Source organism: Falco biarmicus, chromosome 9, assembly GCF_023638135.1.
Source record: "Falco biarmicus isolate bFalBia1 chromosome 9, bFalBia1.pri, whole genome shotgun sequence".
In the NCBI taxonomy this organism is placed as follows: domain Eukaryota; kingdom Metazoa; phylum Chordata; class Aves; order Falconiformes; family Falconidae; genus Falco; species Falco biarmicus.
In genome coordinates, this window is record NC_079296.1 from 5,735,380 (window position 1) to 5,752,613 (window position 17,234).

Sequence of the window (17,234 nt, forward strand, 5' to 3'; positions counted from 1 at the left end):
CTGAGCGCGCCGAGGCACGTTGGTGCTGGCCAAGGTGCAGCCGTGCAGTGACTGTGTGCCGACATAAGGATGTTTTCAGCAACGCCATGGACTGCCAGAGCGAGCTTACATCAGCACGAAGCAGTGCCACCCGCGCCTGCGGCAGCAGCCACATCTGAGGGCAGGCAGGGTCCGGTGCAAGGCATTTAACCGCACATCAATGCACGCAGGGCACACCTCTGCTTCAGTATTGCCACTCAGCTGTCTCAGCTGCCACGCAGCCCTGGGGCTCACTGTCTGCTGCCAAACATGGGGTAAATAAACCGGGCCAGCTCTGATGGAGTCCCTGGATGGAGATGCCCAGGGCTATATCCACACTCTGCTGTCACATTTGTGACTGTAAATGGGGTGAAACCTCTGTTTCCCTGTGTTTGCAGCTGGCATATTTCCAAATCAAGTGGTTGTATTGATGACAGCCTTGTCCCCGGGCCAGCTCCGCTGCAGGATGCGGCACGGGAAGCTGTGCAGAGGAGGGATGGGGCTGCACTGGCAGGCAGGAGACACGCACACCTACCGACTCACAATCTCCGCTTAGGGAGAGCAGTATAGCCAGGGCTGAAGTGCCCCTGTGCTCTTGCAACGACCCCAAGCCGGCATGCAGCAACCTGCCTTTGACCATAATGTGCCAAACCAGTCAGTAAACGGTGTTTGCCTTGTTTGAGCACACATGGGCACCGAGCAGCACTGGCAGCCCTCACGGTGCACTCCTGCAACAGCTGCATCTGCAGGCGCTGCTCAGAACCCCAATGCAAAGTGACAGGTGACAGCAAATTGTATTGACGGACTCTTATTGAATCAAACCGTCAGGAGGCAGCTGCTCCGCGGCCCGCTGCCGATCTGCCGTTCATCGGGGTGCCCAGCCTCGGGGTGTGGGGATGGAGCCAACTACCGCCAGCAGCACATGGGCACCAGGACCAGGCATCTGCCTCAGCGGTGCCTGGAGCCACAAAAAATGCTCTGCCAAGTTTGAGGGTCCCCAAGGTATCATCAGGATGGAAAAATGAGAGCTGTGAGCAAGAAAGCCAAAAGCACAAAGAAGAGATCCCATTTCACTGGAGAAGGGAAAGTGCAAGAAGCAGAGCCTGCACCTCTTGGAAATACACGTCTGCAGAGTAAAAACTGCAAGAGGAGCAAGCTCTTACATTGTCCTTAGATTTCAGAAAAGCTGGCGCTAAGGGATAGGAAGGAAAAGCAAAGCAAAGCAGAGAAACACTCTGGGATGTCACCTTGGACATCAATTTATGTCCTTAGCTAGAGACAGATTGCAATACCACCAAAACTGGTGGGTTTGCCTTGATTTACACCAGTAGACGATGTGGCACACAGTATTTTACCCGATTTGATTTGCAGTTTCTGCTCTGCAGCTAGCGCTAGCAAGCACAGATCCAGCCAGGCCACTTATAAAAATATGTGGAAAGCAGATCGATTGAACAGTTGCTGGAAACTTCAGCTCCTTCTGCACTTGCAATACACAGAGAATCAGCATTGCTTTAATCGCACCAACAACTCCATCAGGGCAGCAGCAAGAGTCGGTCGGGCAATTCCAGCCCTTGCAGCGGTGGAGTGCCAGCAAGCACCCGGCACTGCTGCACACGCACAGCAGCCACCCGGAGGTGGCACTGGTGTGATCATGCCTGACCAGCCAGCTACACACAGGGCAAGCAGAGATGCTTGGTGAGTATCACACATCTCAAAATCTGCAAATAGGACATCGCAGGGGTGACCGTGTTTGGACTGTGATGACAAACCTTCGGGCAGGATGAGCCCCTGAGGCAGACGGTACCGCAGGGAGTTGCAGCAGGCGCTGGTCGAGGCTCCAGAGGTCTGCGTTTTTATTTCACTTTGGCAACCCTCGTCTGCCTGACCACATCAGCACAGTCCTGCTAACTGCTTATTTAAAGTAACCCTGAAATTACTGGCCCGGCACTCCCATGGCTGTGTTTCACTTGTTTACTCCGTCGACAAACACAGGCTCACACAGAGGCTACAACTCTGGTTGCTTTAGCACTGGTGGACCAAATGTAGCAGTAATCGGTGACCCTTTTCCCCATCCCTTTAAGCCAGTGTAAATCCTCAGCTATCACACCAACCATTCCTTCTCTGAAGCCTCACGAAGGGCTGGAAACGGGGACTGCCGCCACCCCAAAAGCTGCTGGGACAGCCACAGAGACACCGCCTCAGCCACCAGCCAGCCAAAGGTCGCCCATCGCCTCGCACGTTCACAGCTCACAGGGGTCCAGCCGGCTGATGGGGCAGCAGCATCAGTCCCAGGGGAGGGTAAAACCAGCACAGGGGTACGGACATGGCAGAGGGGTTACACGAGCTGTCCCCGGCGGCTGTGGCAGCACTCCATAGCACCACTGCAGGGGCCACCAGCAGGCTTGAAGCTGCCCCATACACGCACGCAAGGCGTTAGATGGGCTCAGCCTTCAGCCTGGCCAGGGCAATTCCCAGAAATCCCAAGGCTTTACAGTGTGCTTCTAAGTTTCTGCCCTTACAAATGAGAATTCAACCTGGGAGACTTTTTCCATAGTTTCTAATTTTCCCCAAGGACACAGAGCGATGATTTGCCCAAGGGAAAAGGGGAGTTTGGCCAAGGGCAGGGATGGAGGGATTTGTTGTTTTGACTGTAATTGTGGTCAGGAAACAGTCCTAGCGCTCATTTTCAGCTCCTCCCTCTCGATAACATCTACCATACGCAGGCAGTGGAAAAGAAACAGCCTTTGATATAAACATGACAGAGTTTGATTCATTGTGGGGCTGTTTGCAGCTATCGCTTCACCTCAGCGCCCGGCACACGGCATCAGCCTTTGATCGACGCGAGCACCAACTTGCAGCCCCACTTGGCTCTTGGTGGAAGCCCTTCTGCTGCCGAGGGGCACAGGCTGGCAAAGCTGCACTGGGGAAGCAGACGGATGCTGCTGGGGCTGGAGCTGCTTCTGGGGCTGCTGGAGACGTTAAATGTCTTGACCCCAGCAGGGCTACACCAGCAGGACAAGAGGCTTTCACACCGTGCAACCCACCCGCTCACCAGCTCACCCCAGGGCCCAAAGGCACCTGCTGCCCCACGGGCAGCCCCCCGGAGGGAGCTCAGCCCCACTGGCCCAGCACAGGGAAAGCACCTACCAGCCAGCCCTGGGGATTCAGCCTGCCAAGCCTGGCGAGGAAGGTGCCTTTCCAGCCCCTTCACAGAGCCATAAACAGGAGAGCCGTCCTCCCTGCTGTGGGACACAACCCTGGAGGCACCACACTGAATCCGGCTCTGGTGCCCGTTGACTAAGCAGATCCCCTCACCCCTTGGGGCATGGGAAGTAACACCATTCCCACCCACTCCCTGGAGGATTAATTTACACAGCACTTCAAGGTGATACTGGTGCTGCACAGGAACAATAGAAACTGGAAATTAGCAGCTCGTTACTGCTGATCTGAAAGGTTTTCTTCTATGTGCCAGAGTACAGTGTTTCACCCAAGACACCTGGGTTGCAATCAGCTACGCTTAAAGCTCAACTGAACGAGACCTCAAATGCAGCGGGGAATCAGCCTGTGCCACAGCAAACCTGGGAAATCATCATTTGTTCCCATCTCCAGCTCCTCTGAGCCTGGCTTTAAGGTCAACCCAAGCTTTTATCTGCTCCTGTATTCTAGTACGCTGGGAAAAAAATAATATTAGAGGAATAAATTAGCATGTGAAATGTAATTTAACTAATTAGTCCACTGGAGTGGAAAATATTTGCTAACCACTTTGAAGTCAAACCTAACTGCGCTTATTAGGACATCACAGAGGGGAAAGGAAGGAGGCAAAGGTGGGGAGGCCACCAGGACAGGCTCTGGAGGATGCAAGTGCCCAAGCAGGACACTGAGAATTTCACCTGATCACTTTTCTTCTCCCTCTGTAGAGCCGCACTAAGCGTCCAACTCGGACACAGCTGTGCTGGAGGAGACCAAAGGCCATGCTGCACTCTCCTCGACTTGCCATTTACTGGGCGTTGCAACAAGAGGGTATTTCCCACTGATTTTCACTGTGACACAGGGCGGGGTCAGTTGCGTGGCATTGGCCTGGGATGCCCAACCATGACTGGACCAGTTCACCAGGCAGGAGGGATGCGCTGGGACCACGGGGCCTGGGCAGCAGCCCCTCACCACCACAGGGCATCAGCTCACTGGTGCCTCCCAGCCCTGCAGGCTCCCACTCCCAGGGAGCGGATATTGCCAATTAAGCTGACAAACCAGCATGCCATAAAAGCTCCATCATATTAGGGAACTGCCTGAGATGCCACAAAAAGCCGTTATATCACTTGCAACAGTCCGTTCATTGATTTCCCCATTTCCCCGATATAGAAACTGTTGCTCTTTTATTAGCAAAGCTTTGGAAATCCCTACCCATAATAGCAAGAGAGGCACCCTGGGAAATTTTGCAACTGCTGTGACTGAATTATGAAAGGGAGGGATTGACAACTTCATTGAAAGCTAGCAAGGGAGAGAGAAACAAGAACCTCCTCTGCCCGACACACACCACCATGTTGGGGGTAGCCGGAGGGGGGGGGCGTTCCTCTTCCAGCTGGCCAGCCACTGGACACGGGCATGGGCAACCCATTTCCATCACTCCCAATGCTCTACTGCCTGCTGGTGACATGCTCCCCAAAGAAGCCCTATTCCTTGCTGGGGTAGAGCAGTTTTCCTGAAAAACAAGCAAACCGAAAACCCTGGGGCTCACGTCTTTGTGAAGTGTCCCAAGATCTGTGCTTTGCCTGGCTCCTTTCCTCCTTTTTGAGGCCAAAGCCCTGCTCCCCAGGGAACCCAGCCTGAAAGGGGTCAGCTGCGCGTTCACTGAATGGATTTGCAGCACGAAGAAAGCCCATCTTTCAAGCCAGGCCTTCCCACAGATACGGCCCAACTGGGGATGAAGGCTGATGGGCAGATCCTGCAGAAAAGGTCCACTGAGCTCCATTTCCACACGATGCCTTGCACGTGCAGGAGGTCCAGGCCAAAGAGATGGCAAGATTTGTCCTCCAGGGAGAGGAGAGACCTGACAGCAGCCCGGGCACGCCAGGTCTCAGCAGGAGCACACGCAGCGGTGACCAGATGCTCCTGTGGCCCCATAAAAGCAAGTGCCAACAGGAGTCAGGGGCGCAGCAGAACACAGCTCTGCTCCCATGGCTTTCGGCTTTGCCTCGTGCCCCCTGCCTGGGTCTCCGGTGTCACTGCACCCCTGTGCCCCCCCTGCAACACTCCCAGTCCTCACGGTTGCATCCCGACTCCTCTGCCACTCGGTCCCCTTGCTGCTGCAGAAGCCTGCATGGCAGCTCCCACCTGGGGAGACTGAAAACACTCGCCCAACTCCTCATCCACAAAACCAAACAGGCTCCGGACCCGAGGAAGGTTTCTGAGCACTCTGGGAGCACGGCTGGCTCGGATGCGGAGCACGGCACAGGAGCATGTGGCAGCACATGGCACGGTTCCTCTGGTAGGGGTACCAGCCATGGGGAGGGGAGGGCAGGGAGGGCTCATGGCGGGGGCTACAGGGTGCTTTGGGAAGAGAGGAGCTCAGTGATGGGGCATGATGCTCCTTTTGCAAAGGGCAGGGAGGGTCACAAAGAACCAACTTAACTGCGGCAACGCAGCCACCACCCCAGAGTACCTTTGCAAAGGGCAGCAGGGCTTGGGGCAGGTGGGGGATGTAGCTGAGACCTGCAGTGCCGGGAAAAGCTCCAACTCCCTTCCCATGAAATTGATTTGTTTGACCCTCTCCCACCCCTGCCTCCTGCAGACCTGCCCAAGTACTCCAGCACTTGCCACGGGTCAGGAAGGCAGCGCTGGGCCCAGGCCAGCCCGCTGTGGTGCTGTTAGCATGCTCCCGGCTTGATTTCTGGCCCCCCACCTCTCAGCAGAGCTTCCTTTGGGTGTGAGGATCCAAAGGTCCCCATGTAACACATGTTGCTACACTTTTCCCAACAAGCTGGTGCCATCTCCAAGAAAAAACAGGCAATTCATGAGCCTGGAAGTCCTGAAACAGAGGGGAAAATGCCAACAGGGCTCCCTCAACCACGTCCACACAGACTGGCAAAAGTGATGGCATGAGATGAGTAGGTACCTGCACGTGGGTGTGTGTGACACACCAAACCCTGCCTGACTGGGGGGAAATCTTTCAGCTGTGAAAGAGGAGTTTCCCCATCACTCCGCAGACAGAAGTGCTGCTGGGGACTTCCCCAGTAGCATTTCCTCACCGGCTGGTGCTTTGCAGCAGAGGTAGGTGCCAGCTCTGTGGGGGCTGCTATGCCCCCAGTTTCCTGGAATGGAAAAGCAGGGGACATACTCAGCCTCGAAGCAGTGGCACATGAGCACAGAGAGGCAGCGCAATCCCTGATCTGCCTCCAGCTCACAGGTGCTGCCAGCCAATGCTCGCCCCTGGGGGTCTCATCCTGCTCTGCCCAACGCAGGAGAGGGCAGGGGGTGAAAGCACCAGTGGAGCGCCAAGCTGGGACAGGTGATCATGGCTGGGAAATGCACAAGGTGCACATGCAGAGCCTCAATTTACATGGAAATGGGGATGCTAGAGACCACCAGCCCCCAGCCTGACCTCCTGGCAGTTTAACTTTCCACAGGGAAGCGCTAACATGACGGAGCTAACACCCCAGCGATGACCCAAGGGCTGGGGACACCCCAATGTGCACTGGTTGGTGCCTCACCATGACATGATTCCCAGGACTGGCTGTGACCCAGCAGCTGCCAAAGAGTCAGTAGGAATTGTTAAAAACTCAACCAACCAAAACCAGAAAGCCCAACCCTCTAACACAGTGCACGACCTCCTTAAAAAAAAGATTTTTTTCTGCAATAAACCCAGGAATATGATTAGCAAGCGGAGGTCACTTCCAAGCCACCCAGGCCAGGGCATCCCCCGTGCCAGGTCCCAGCCACTGCCCAGGTCTCCAGCTCAGGCTTTCCCCTCTGCAGGGAGGGAAGCCCCCACCTGTGTCGGGCAAACCCTGAGGGATCCCCCGCGCCGCAGGGAAATCCAGCACCAGATCGAAATACTGAGTGGGAATGGCTATCACGTAGCGTAAGCCTCGAGAAATCTGCTGCTTGAAGGTCCAGCTAAAGGAGAATAAAGCATCCAGCTGCTGGTTCGCCCACTTCATCCCCTGCTCCAGCCTCCTCCCCACGCCGGCTGCCCTCCCTCCTTCCCACACATGCTGCGGGAGGCACCTGCGCTTTCGGGGCATATTTCCCACCCCGGCACACCCTGCCAGCTCTGCAGTGGCCGTCACAGGTTTCTTCATTAGTGCAGTCGATCCCGGCAAAGCCTTGAGGTGTTTCTAAATATAGGAGGCTCCCTGCAAGTCCCCTGTCCCTGCAGAGACACTTGCAGGCTGCTGAGCTGGGGCTTCCCACCCCTGCTGAGATCCAACACCGCCCTGCAGGAAAGTCCTCCCTCTTCCCAGGGAAGCGAGGTTGAATCTGTACTGTCATTTCACCTCTTTAACCACACAGATAACGTACAAGGGAAGATAACACTAACCATGACATATCAATTGTTTGCCATCAAGAAAATCCAGATTTAAGCCTCCCCTGCAGTGACAGTATGAACACTGAACACACACAGCAAGAACATGGACTTTCCCTGCTCCAAAATCAAAGGAAGTTTTGCCTCAAATTTTAAAAGCACCTGGATCACACCCAAAATCCGTACACAGGCAGGATGCTGACCGCTCACCACCCGCCAGCTCTGGAAAGCATTGCCCCCGTTTTGGGTTCTCCAGTAGCTTTATCGCGGGGTCCGTCCTTGCACAGTCAGATTCACGGTGTATTTCTGCGAGGGGCAGAGTCGAGGTGACAGGAGAAGCCCTCCCCAGGAATCCCCTGACCCCAACACACTGGGAAACCTGCACCTCAGTGCTGCAACCAACACCGATATTTGCATCGTGGACCAAACCCTGCAGCTGGTTACAGCTGCAGCACCACAGCAGAGTGAGAGGGCAGGAGCGTGCCCACAGCCAGCAAGCCCAGGCAGGGCAGCCACCAAGGTGCGCGGAGGCAGAGCCGAGCTCTGCAGCCAGTTGCTGCCTCCCAGGTTTTCACATCCATCAGCCACCCCAGGGCAGCAGAGCCAGAACACACACAGAGCAAACACTCCCTTTTACACTGAGCTACAACACAAGTTGTCTTCCATGTAGGAAGCCTCCCCTCCTTCCCAAACTCCTCCTTTCATTTTGGTGCCTTGGATTTGGCAGATGCAAGACATGGTCTGCCTCAAAATACACCGCTTCAGAAAGGAAACAATCACATCTGGAGGTGGTGCCAGCTCTTGGCATCTTTAACTTCGCCAGAAGTTCACCACCCCCGGATGGCGCCGGGGTGGGGTCACAGCACCTCTCTGCCCCTTGCACACCCACCCACCCCGTCCCTGGAGCCAAAAACGGGCTGGCAGCTCGCTTGCCTTCTACTTACATCATCATCCTGCACGCTCAGGGGGATATCCAACATGCACATCTGCACAGGCTGCACCAGTGCCTTCTGCACATTGAACAAAGGTTTTGCCTCCATCTTCCCGGGGATGGAGGGGCTGCTCATTCTTCTCTGTCTCCTCCGCCGCTCCTCTTCCAGGAGCGGGTCCAGCCCAGGCAGTGAAACAAATTGGAGATCTCTCCCTGCCCAATTTTGTCAGCACATCTTGCCAACAGCTGCTGCTTCTGCTGCTCTAAGAGGTCTTATTTCCTTCCTTGCAAATCAAAGAGCTGCGAGGAGCTGCACCAAGAGGCTGTGTGTGCGCGTGTGTGAGCAAGTGCGTCTGTGTGTGTGCATGTGTGTAGCTGGCGATGTTCCTGAGATCGGTGAAACAGCCCTCTGCAAGCATGCCACGGCACGCTGCCTTCCCCCAGCCTCTCCTTTCTTTCAGGGCAATCTCGGTGCTGGCTCTAGCTGCTGCTTTGCACTGGCGTGAGGTTTTCAGCCTCATCTACATGCATGGCACTCGCAAACCCCGTGCATTGTCTCAGAGACACAACAGGTTCTGCCTGCTGTTGATTTCTGATTATGACCAAATTGTGTCTGCAGCAGCTACAGCATTTCCCTCTGGCTGTTGTGGCAGGCAAACAAGCAGAGCTGGAAGGATGAGAGGGTGTGAGACAGAGAGCGTGAATGATTGGAGCTGGAGCCTCCCCTTTTCTTTCCTTCTCTTCTTCCATCCCTGCTTTCCATTGTCAGAGGCAGTTTCAGCTCAGTGCCTTCCTGTACTCCGAGGACCACAGCAAGGCTTAAATAATTCACATCCAGAGTGCTTGGGAACCTTATGGCACTGAAAATGCAGCATGGCACTAAAAGACAGTGAATATTGGTGATCATTTTGTTTGCAGGTCAATTCCGTGTGGAAAGTTTTGCCCAGGTGAGTATGGCACCAGCTGCCTTTTCCACCAGAGAGAGCCCGTGACTCCAAAACAGAGTTTTGCTAGAGGGAGTATGGCACAAAATGGGGTGGTTGTGCTACAAAGAGCATCTCCCTACAGAATTTGCACCAACAGTAGCAGTAGTGTGAGTCAACATGGAGCAATATGTATATCACCTACATACACGTACCACACAGATGTTATTGCTCTCACAAACAAGAATAAACCTGGGGTCAAGTCCATGACCCTCATCAGCTGCAGGAACAGGCGCAGTGACTGGGGGAAACACCCAGGGTGTCTCTTCAGGGAGGGAAGAGGGGGGGGGAGCAGTTTTGGTGGGTGCATCAAGCTGCACACAGCAAGCACAGTCACTGGGGCAGCTAAGCACCCATCAGATGGGCATGTGAAATGACGGGGCCAAATCAATCAAAAAGTCCCCATCGCCCTCAAAAAGGAGTTTATGTCCTTACAGCTGCCCTTCTTGCTGGGGCCGGCGGGGGTGCTGAATAGGGTGAGCAGACCCTGCTGCAGGCAGGCGTTTCTGGGTGCTTTCCCATGGCTGCAGGCAGCAGCGGGTCCCACTCTGGGGCTGCCCCTTGTCGCACGAGGGCAAAGGTCCTGGACGATGCAGCCCTGCCCCGGCTTTCCCAAACCCAGCTGCTGCCTGAGGCCACAAGCCCAGCCTGCGGCACGCCTGGGTTTCAGGGGAGAACCGAGGAGCCCCGCTGAGCCGAGCATTCCTGCAGCGTGAGGTAAGCTGGGCTTGGAGCCCTGCTCAGCACCCAGCCAGCACCAGCCCCGCTCCCTCCTGGCCTCCGTGGCTGGGCTGAGTCATTCACACAGGAGCCAGAGCCAGCCAAGACGCTGGGGTTAGATGGGTCTCACACACAAGGACCCTTGGTGTCGCTCCCAGTCAGAGCTGGACACCTTCCCAGCACACTGGGGCAGAGCGTGGGACTGCAGCAGGATCCAGCCCACCATTCCCGAGAGAAATGCAGGGGTGAGAAAACCAGTGCTTACATGCTGCGGGAATGGGAACTAATGGACAAGCCTGGAACGAGAACAGATAGCAATAAACCCACCATAAAATAAGTTTCAACTGGAAATTAGACAGGTTTTTGAACCACCATATGGCTGAGATGAGCAGCCGCAAGGACACAGAGGGCAGCACCGCACCAGCCCTGGCAACGGCTTCGCAGGGGAGGAGAGGTCACAGCACACGGACAAAGCAGTATTTCCAGGGCGGTCTCCCAACTCCCAGCTGACAGCATTTTGGCAACTGTCTGGCTCTTTTCATCACAGACAGGTAGTGCCACAGCCCAGGAAACACCCTGGCATGGCCAGTTGCTGTCTTTCTACGCACACGATGTCTTGGTGACAATACAATATGCGCTCCCACAGAGGACGGTCCCACATTTCACACTGCTGTCACCAGCAACAAAACCTGCCCCCAGCATGGGCAGTACCCACAGCTCTGGTTCCAGGAAAGGTGATTCAAACCTGGCCTTCAGCCCCAGCTCAGGTAAATCATCTCCCTGCAACAAAAGATTGGCAGAGCGCGCCTTTCCAACAACAACTTTCCAGTAACAAGCTGGGCTTGGTCAGCTGGGATTGCACCTTCCAACAGGCCTAAGTGACTGCACCGACATCCTGGGAAGGACACAGACATCACACTCAAGTGCCAGTCTCCAAGGGCTACCACCCCCAGGAATCCACTTATCCTGTCCAGCAGCTAATCTTTACCACAAGAACAGGAGTCTTTGCAAAGGTAGTGTGAAGGTGTAGGAGTCGCATCATCTGCTGGTGTTCCAGTTTGTGGTGTGCCCCTGGATTTCATGGTAACAGCAAGGGACAGATGGCAGAGGCTGCTACGCCAGAGCATAGGCTTCTGGCAGGGGCTCAGTCTGCTCTGCTGGTCCCCAGAGCCCAGCAACCTCCCACCAGGCAGCCGTGAAGATGCCAAAGGGATAACCCTTCTGGAAAAGTCGCGCAGCATGCAGGCAGACTGTGAAGGAAAGCAAAACTGCAAGTGCAGAGTCCCAGGAGAGATGCCAGGCAGAGCAGCAGCAAAGAGTCTGGACAAAGAAACGGCCGTTCTGGAGAACTGTCTCAATCCAACAGGAACGGGACACAGTGGGTGGGGGCTGAAGGGACACGGGAGCTGCTGTGCATGGAAGGCTTCAGCCAAAGGTAACCAGGCAGACGTCATGGGCACTCACACAGTCCCGGAGGCAGTGTGGGACCTTCCCCTGCTCACCAGCGGCCAGCTTGTGCATGTCCACCCACCTGTCTCCCCGCACACCTGCATAAGTCACTGGGGAACGTAATGGTCCTTCAACAGAAACCAGCAAAGTAGTTTCAAACAATTTCCCACTGGGAGATTTTTAGCAGAAGTACAAAGCAAAGATTCCCCCGGCATCAAACCAGCCCAGACATGATGATCCCACGCAGATTTCTGAACGACAGCCTCATCCTATTGCTCCTCCAGACTGGCTGGCACAAGTGGAAACTGTACTACGATCCCAGAACCTCCAGCAACAGCGGTCGAACACCTTAAACGTACCGCTGCAAGGTTAGCAGAGGAGCCATCCCCACAAGCACAGGACCAACTCACTGCTGGCACCCAACAGCAGCGTAGGGCAGCCTTGCAGGGGGTGGAGGAGAAATCTCTCCCAGTATCACCGTACCCCAGCGGCTACTTCTGGCAGACCGAGAAACCCCAGCACAGCCACTGATGCTTCCCCATTACATTTTGTAGTGGAGATCTTGTTTTCTACAGATCCAGCTGAGCAGATAAAGCCCATCATGAGACCTCACTGCTTAGCAACAATTACTGGAAAAACACTGTTTTCCAGTAACAGTCCTGGCAGGAACAGAGCAACTGCAGGGCAATTAAACAGCGATCCCTATGCTGGGTGCATCCTGCTCCCGACTGCTTTGCTGCTGCCCCAGGGAGAGACTGACTCCTGCATCCATCCCTTAAGGTCTGAACAGCCTCCACTACCCTACAAGCACATCATTTTGGGCACACCGTGATGGGCCACGACTGAATCTCTGCATAGGTGGATGCAGGTTTCAGTGACATACTCATGCACAGGATGGTCTTAGTACCCAGCACAGCTGCAATGGTGTAAACACTTGGAATACTCCAAGAACTGATGACCAACCTCTCCCACCATGGTGGTCATTCCTTATGCCAAGTGACTCACGAGGACAAAGGCCCACCTAAGGAAGGCTGACTGCAGTGCTTGATGCAGTCAGGCATCAAAGACTTCCACAAAATTAAAGAAACTCCACAGAAATAACAATGGCGAGTTTGTTTTTCAAAGGAAATTGCAACTCCATGTATTGTCTGCCAGCCCAAACATCACGGCATCCTACACATGCACGAGAACGCTGCACTTGAGAGAAATGACACAAAACCAACTGGTTTATTTTCACTGCATGAGGCTGCTAGAAAGGCAAAGAGGAAACAAAGCAGCATGACGAGTGAAAGGCAAATGGAAAATCCCAACAGTTCTTCCCCTTTGATACTTACCGGTAATAGAAAAAGGAAATCGGCTTTCAAAAACACAGAAATCCCAACCTGATATCATGCCTCTGAAGAACTCTGGCATTTACAAAAAGCCTAGAGGTAGATTTAGAGAGGCAGATACAGGCACAGGCATGACGGTGGATGCCTAGCGGGACTTCCAGGAGACCATGAGCTGGTAGAATACCTATTTTTCAGTGAAAATCCAAGACACTTTGATATTTAAGCTCATGGGTGCTTCTGTATATCTCACTTGAAATTTGTCTGTCTTGTCGCAAATGAGCTAGTAGAACAAATCCCATGGAGTTGTATCTGCACCCTTGTTTTCAGCCATTTATTTGAAGAGGCCACCCTTGTTCCCTCAAAGTTGCTCCTGACAGCAGCCACAGCCCGTGCGGCACCTCATGTCTCTGGAAAGCCTGTCTGGCATTCAGCATCCTGAGCTGAATAAATTCCCATGCTCCCCAGAATAGATACATATGCAAAATTAATTTGCAATCAAGCCCGTGCGAAGCATGAGACAGCCTTGTAATAGGTGCAGAGCTGCAATTACCAATGCAAACTGAAAGCCAACAAGCATTAAAGCGGGGGGGGGGGGGGGGGGGGAGAGAGGGGGGAACCAATTAGTTTTCTTGGGATTCCTCCACACATTTGCCACTTGAGGGATTTCAATTTCCACGCTCCCCTGCGGCTGACAGTGCACCCTGGCAGCCATCATGTCCCCATGGGGAGGGGATGGGGATGCTTCCCCACGGCTTCCCCATAGCCTCCCCCTCTGTGGTCCCTGATGCGGCTGTGCTGGACCGGTCTCCATGGAGACTGTCACTGCAGCAACAGAGACCAGAGGTGCAGCTCAGGGGGCTGTGAGAGGATGCAAGAGGATGCAAACGAGACTGAGGACCACCTCTCCCCCATAGGAAAGGGGCTGTCAGGTACCCACCCCCCCACCCCCCTTCTGCTTCTGAGGCTGCTTCCCTGCATTGGCAGGATAAAAGGGCTCTGCTGCTTGTGATCCATCTGCCTCGTCCCGTGCTGAAAGCACTTTATCCTATTGAAATCAGTCCCATGGGAGACAGTAATACTGAGCTGTCATGGCGGGTACAGCATCGGGAAGGAGCAGTGCTCAAGGCTGTCATGGCAACAGTTTATCGAGTTTCTGTAATGGCCCTCCCCCAGAGATGGGGACACCAATGCAGCAGCCCCAGGTGCACACAGCTGGGGAGCCCAGGGTGGAGGAAGGACCTGTTGTCCCTAGACAGATGTCACAGAGCAGCTCCCCACTCCCTTCTGCCCTGAGGGGCACCAGCACCCCGCACCACCACACTGCAGGAGAGCGCAGAGGTGGGCAGTCACCATATGACCCCCTGCAGTTCATAGCTGCCACCGCCACCCCTTCCTCACGCACCCCAAAGCTAACCTCAGTTTCCACTAGGCTGAGCCCTTTTAATGACACCTCCCTGGTGTCCCCACCCCACCCCACCGCGCTGCCGGAGAGACCCAGGTGCCGCTCTAATGTAGGGAAATCCCTGGCACAGGACCTGCACCGCTGGGATGACTGTATTCATGCTTGGGTGCCCAGCTTCCCAGGCTGGGCTCACACGGCAGGCTTGGGAGCTGCGGGCTGCAGGGGTACTGGCGTGGGAGGATGCCACAAACTGTCCTGTGCCCATCACAGCTGTTCCCTGCCAGCTCCAAACCCAAGGAAAAGCTCCATCATCTCCCAAAACACCTGCCTGTCAGGGAAGCCCGCAACACTCCAGCATGGAGAGATCTCAGGAAAGATCAGGGCCAGGAAATAAGCTCCCAAACGCCAGCACTCCCCGGCTCCCCCAAGGCCAGCTGCAGCCCGTGGGACGTGGGCACAACGGAGCTCAGTGGTCCCCGCACCAGCCCGGCAGCGTGGCCAGCTGCTTCCCGCAGCAAACAAAATCTTTGCTGGAGAGAAAGGTGCTGCAGGAAACTGAGAGCTGAGGGCACCAGCAAGTGTGACAATGCCCACTGTTAGTAACTGTGATTTCTCCGTCGGGGTTTATCCCACTCGGCAGCCAGGCCAGAGCAGCAGCCACCTGCGGCGAGAGACCAGGCTGGCAGCAAGGCCAGGGCATCTCTCCCGGGAGATGTCTGCATGCAGCCAGGCCTGTAGGCGATCGGGGGCATGCAGGTGTGATGTATAGCACAACGCAACGTCTGGAGCACTTGCCAGAGACAGAGCATCCACTAATTCACCCGCTTGGCCGAGCCTCCAGCACTGGGCAGAGCTGTTCCCTTAGCACATTTTCCAGGGTTTAGCTGAAGCTTAAACAAACCCAGAGGAGGTTCCCGCCCCCCCACCCTTGGAGCCTGCTCTCATCCACAGGACCTCATGTTATTTAAAACCCTCTCAGCTCCTCACACATACTTGAGCCTACATAACACAGGGCCAGGAGGTTATCTGTAGATCCACATCACTGTTCCATGTCACTTGGCAGACAAGGAACTGTGGGCTCAGAGAGATAAGAGACAGCTCAGAGGTTTCCAGCCCTATGCACTAAACCAAAGGTTCTCCAGATCCTCCCTCTTCGTGCTGGATTTGCAGGCTAGGGGGTTTAAAGAAGCTTCCACCACATGCAGTCCCCTCTCCACCAGCCTGTGTCAGCCAGGGGGATGGGAAACACTTGTTGCACAGCCAGATTCCTGAAACAGGTTGACTTTCCTGGAAGTTTCCTTCAGGCCTCCTGTTCAGCTGCTCCCCATCTTCCTGTGAAAACAGAGGAGGGTTCGACATCGCTTTCTTGGCTGCAAGGGGAGCCAATGCCTTTTGCAGACCTCTCCCGAGAGGGATGGTCCCAGATCAGGGAGGGAGAGGCATTTCAGCCTGGAATGGCAGGGGGCAAGGACACAGCAGGGCAGGACAGACCAGACCCCAGGGCTGTCGGCTTCAGCAGACACAGCCCAGAGAGCACGGAGGCCCTTCCCTGACCTCCCCGAGGGCCGCAGCCAGACCTCAGCTTTCCCAGACCCGGCCCCCATGCAGCGCAGACGTGCAGCCCGCCCCAAAGGGGGCTGTGTTCCCCCCACCCCATCCCCAGCCAGGTCTGCAGCCCCTCAGGGACTAGAGGGCTGCTGCATTTTGGGGATGGCAAATTGTGAACTCACTTTGCTTTGCACAGATTAATGAGCCATCCTACCAACCCACCGTCTCCGGGTGATCTTAAAGCAGAGTGGAGGGTGAAGCCCCCTCAAGCATTGCAGAGCAGTGCTGCTTTTAAGCCGAGCCATGACTTTTGGCTGCAGAAAGGGAGTATGTCAGGGTTTTCCACACCAGCCCAGCAGCAGACATAGGAGCTGGGGAACACCATCCAGCACCATGTGGCTGCATCAGCATCCTCACTGCCTATGGGGTCCCAGGCATGACACCAACCAGGACCCTTGCAGCTGGAAAAACATGTGGCTGGCACCAGCAGACCGAGAAAGCACCCTCTGCATTTGCAGGAGGCCCCACCAGAGCAGCATGGGAGGTAGAACACCCTCCCTCCAGCACCATACCAGTCTCTTGCTTCACACCCAGCACAGCCATCTAGTGACTGTGCGGTAAATCGGATGAAACTCTGCCCTGGAGGCCCACCATTGATTTCCGTTGCCTAACGACAGGAAAGCTTTATAATCCTATTAACTAAACACCCTTTCAAGCAGCACTGGGAACAGCGCAAAGGGGAGTTGTATAAGCAGTTAAAGCCCCACCGGTGCAGCTCCCAGCTCTGATAGGTGCTGGGTGAATTCCCCAAAAGCCGGGCTGCAACACCCACAGTGGCAGCTGCGGTGTCGGCGGTGGCCCCCGCAGAGCTGGATCCTACAAAGAAACACATCCTTTGGCTGCAGGTCTCTGGCCAGAGGGCAAAGGAGCTAGGAAGCCTTGCACAGGAAAATAGTGCCCACACATGCAAACTTGCAAGACTTGGCCCCTGAAATACTGACAAATACCATTGCGTTTCAATCTCTTCCTAATCACCACCACCCTGGTTGTACTTATAGATGTTTCCCAGCAAAAGCTACACTGCTTTGGCCAAAATATATGAACATTTCATGGAAGAACATGAATTTCATTGCAGCTTCCTAAGGAGAAAGGATACATTTCAGAATACTTATATTCACAAAATGTTTTAAGATTGCATCCCTCCCCCCTAGTTTGCATTACTGGCGCAGGGGGTTAAAAAAATATTAAGTCAGCTTGTGGAGGATGTAAAATTCCAGTTTCCCACCCACCCCCAGGTACCACAGTGCCACGCTGAATTTCCACGCAAGGG

General features: G+C 54.8%; 1 protein-coding gene across 2 annotated transcripts in view; it reads right to left on the minus strand.

Moving 5' to 3' along the window:
- The window catches only part of RALGDS (ral guanine nucleotide dissociation stimulator), a 61,541-nt gene that overhangs the window by 37,243 nt on the left and 7,064 nt on the right, over positions 1–17,234 (minus strand). The window contains exon 1 of one of the 2 annotated variants that reach the window (XM_056351712.1): positions 8,485–8,719. The exons of the other annotated variant lie outside the window; for it this stretch is intronic. Within the exon in view, the coding sequence (XP_056207687.1) occupies positions 8,485–8,607 (123 nt within the window). The 5' untranslated portion in view covers positions 8,608–8,719. Of the gene's footprint in view, positions 1–8,484; positions 8,720–17,234 lie in introns of those variants that run through there. 2 annotated transcript variants of the gene reach the window in all.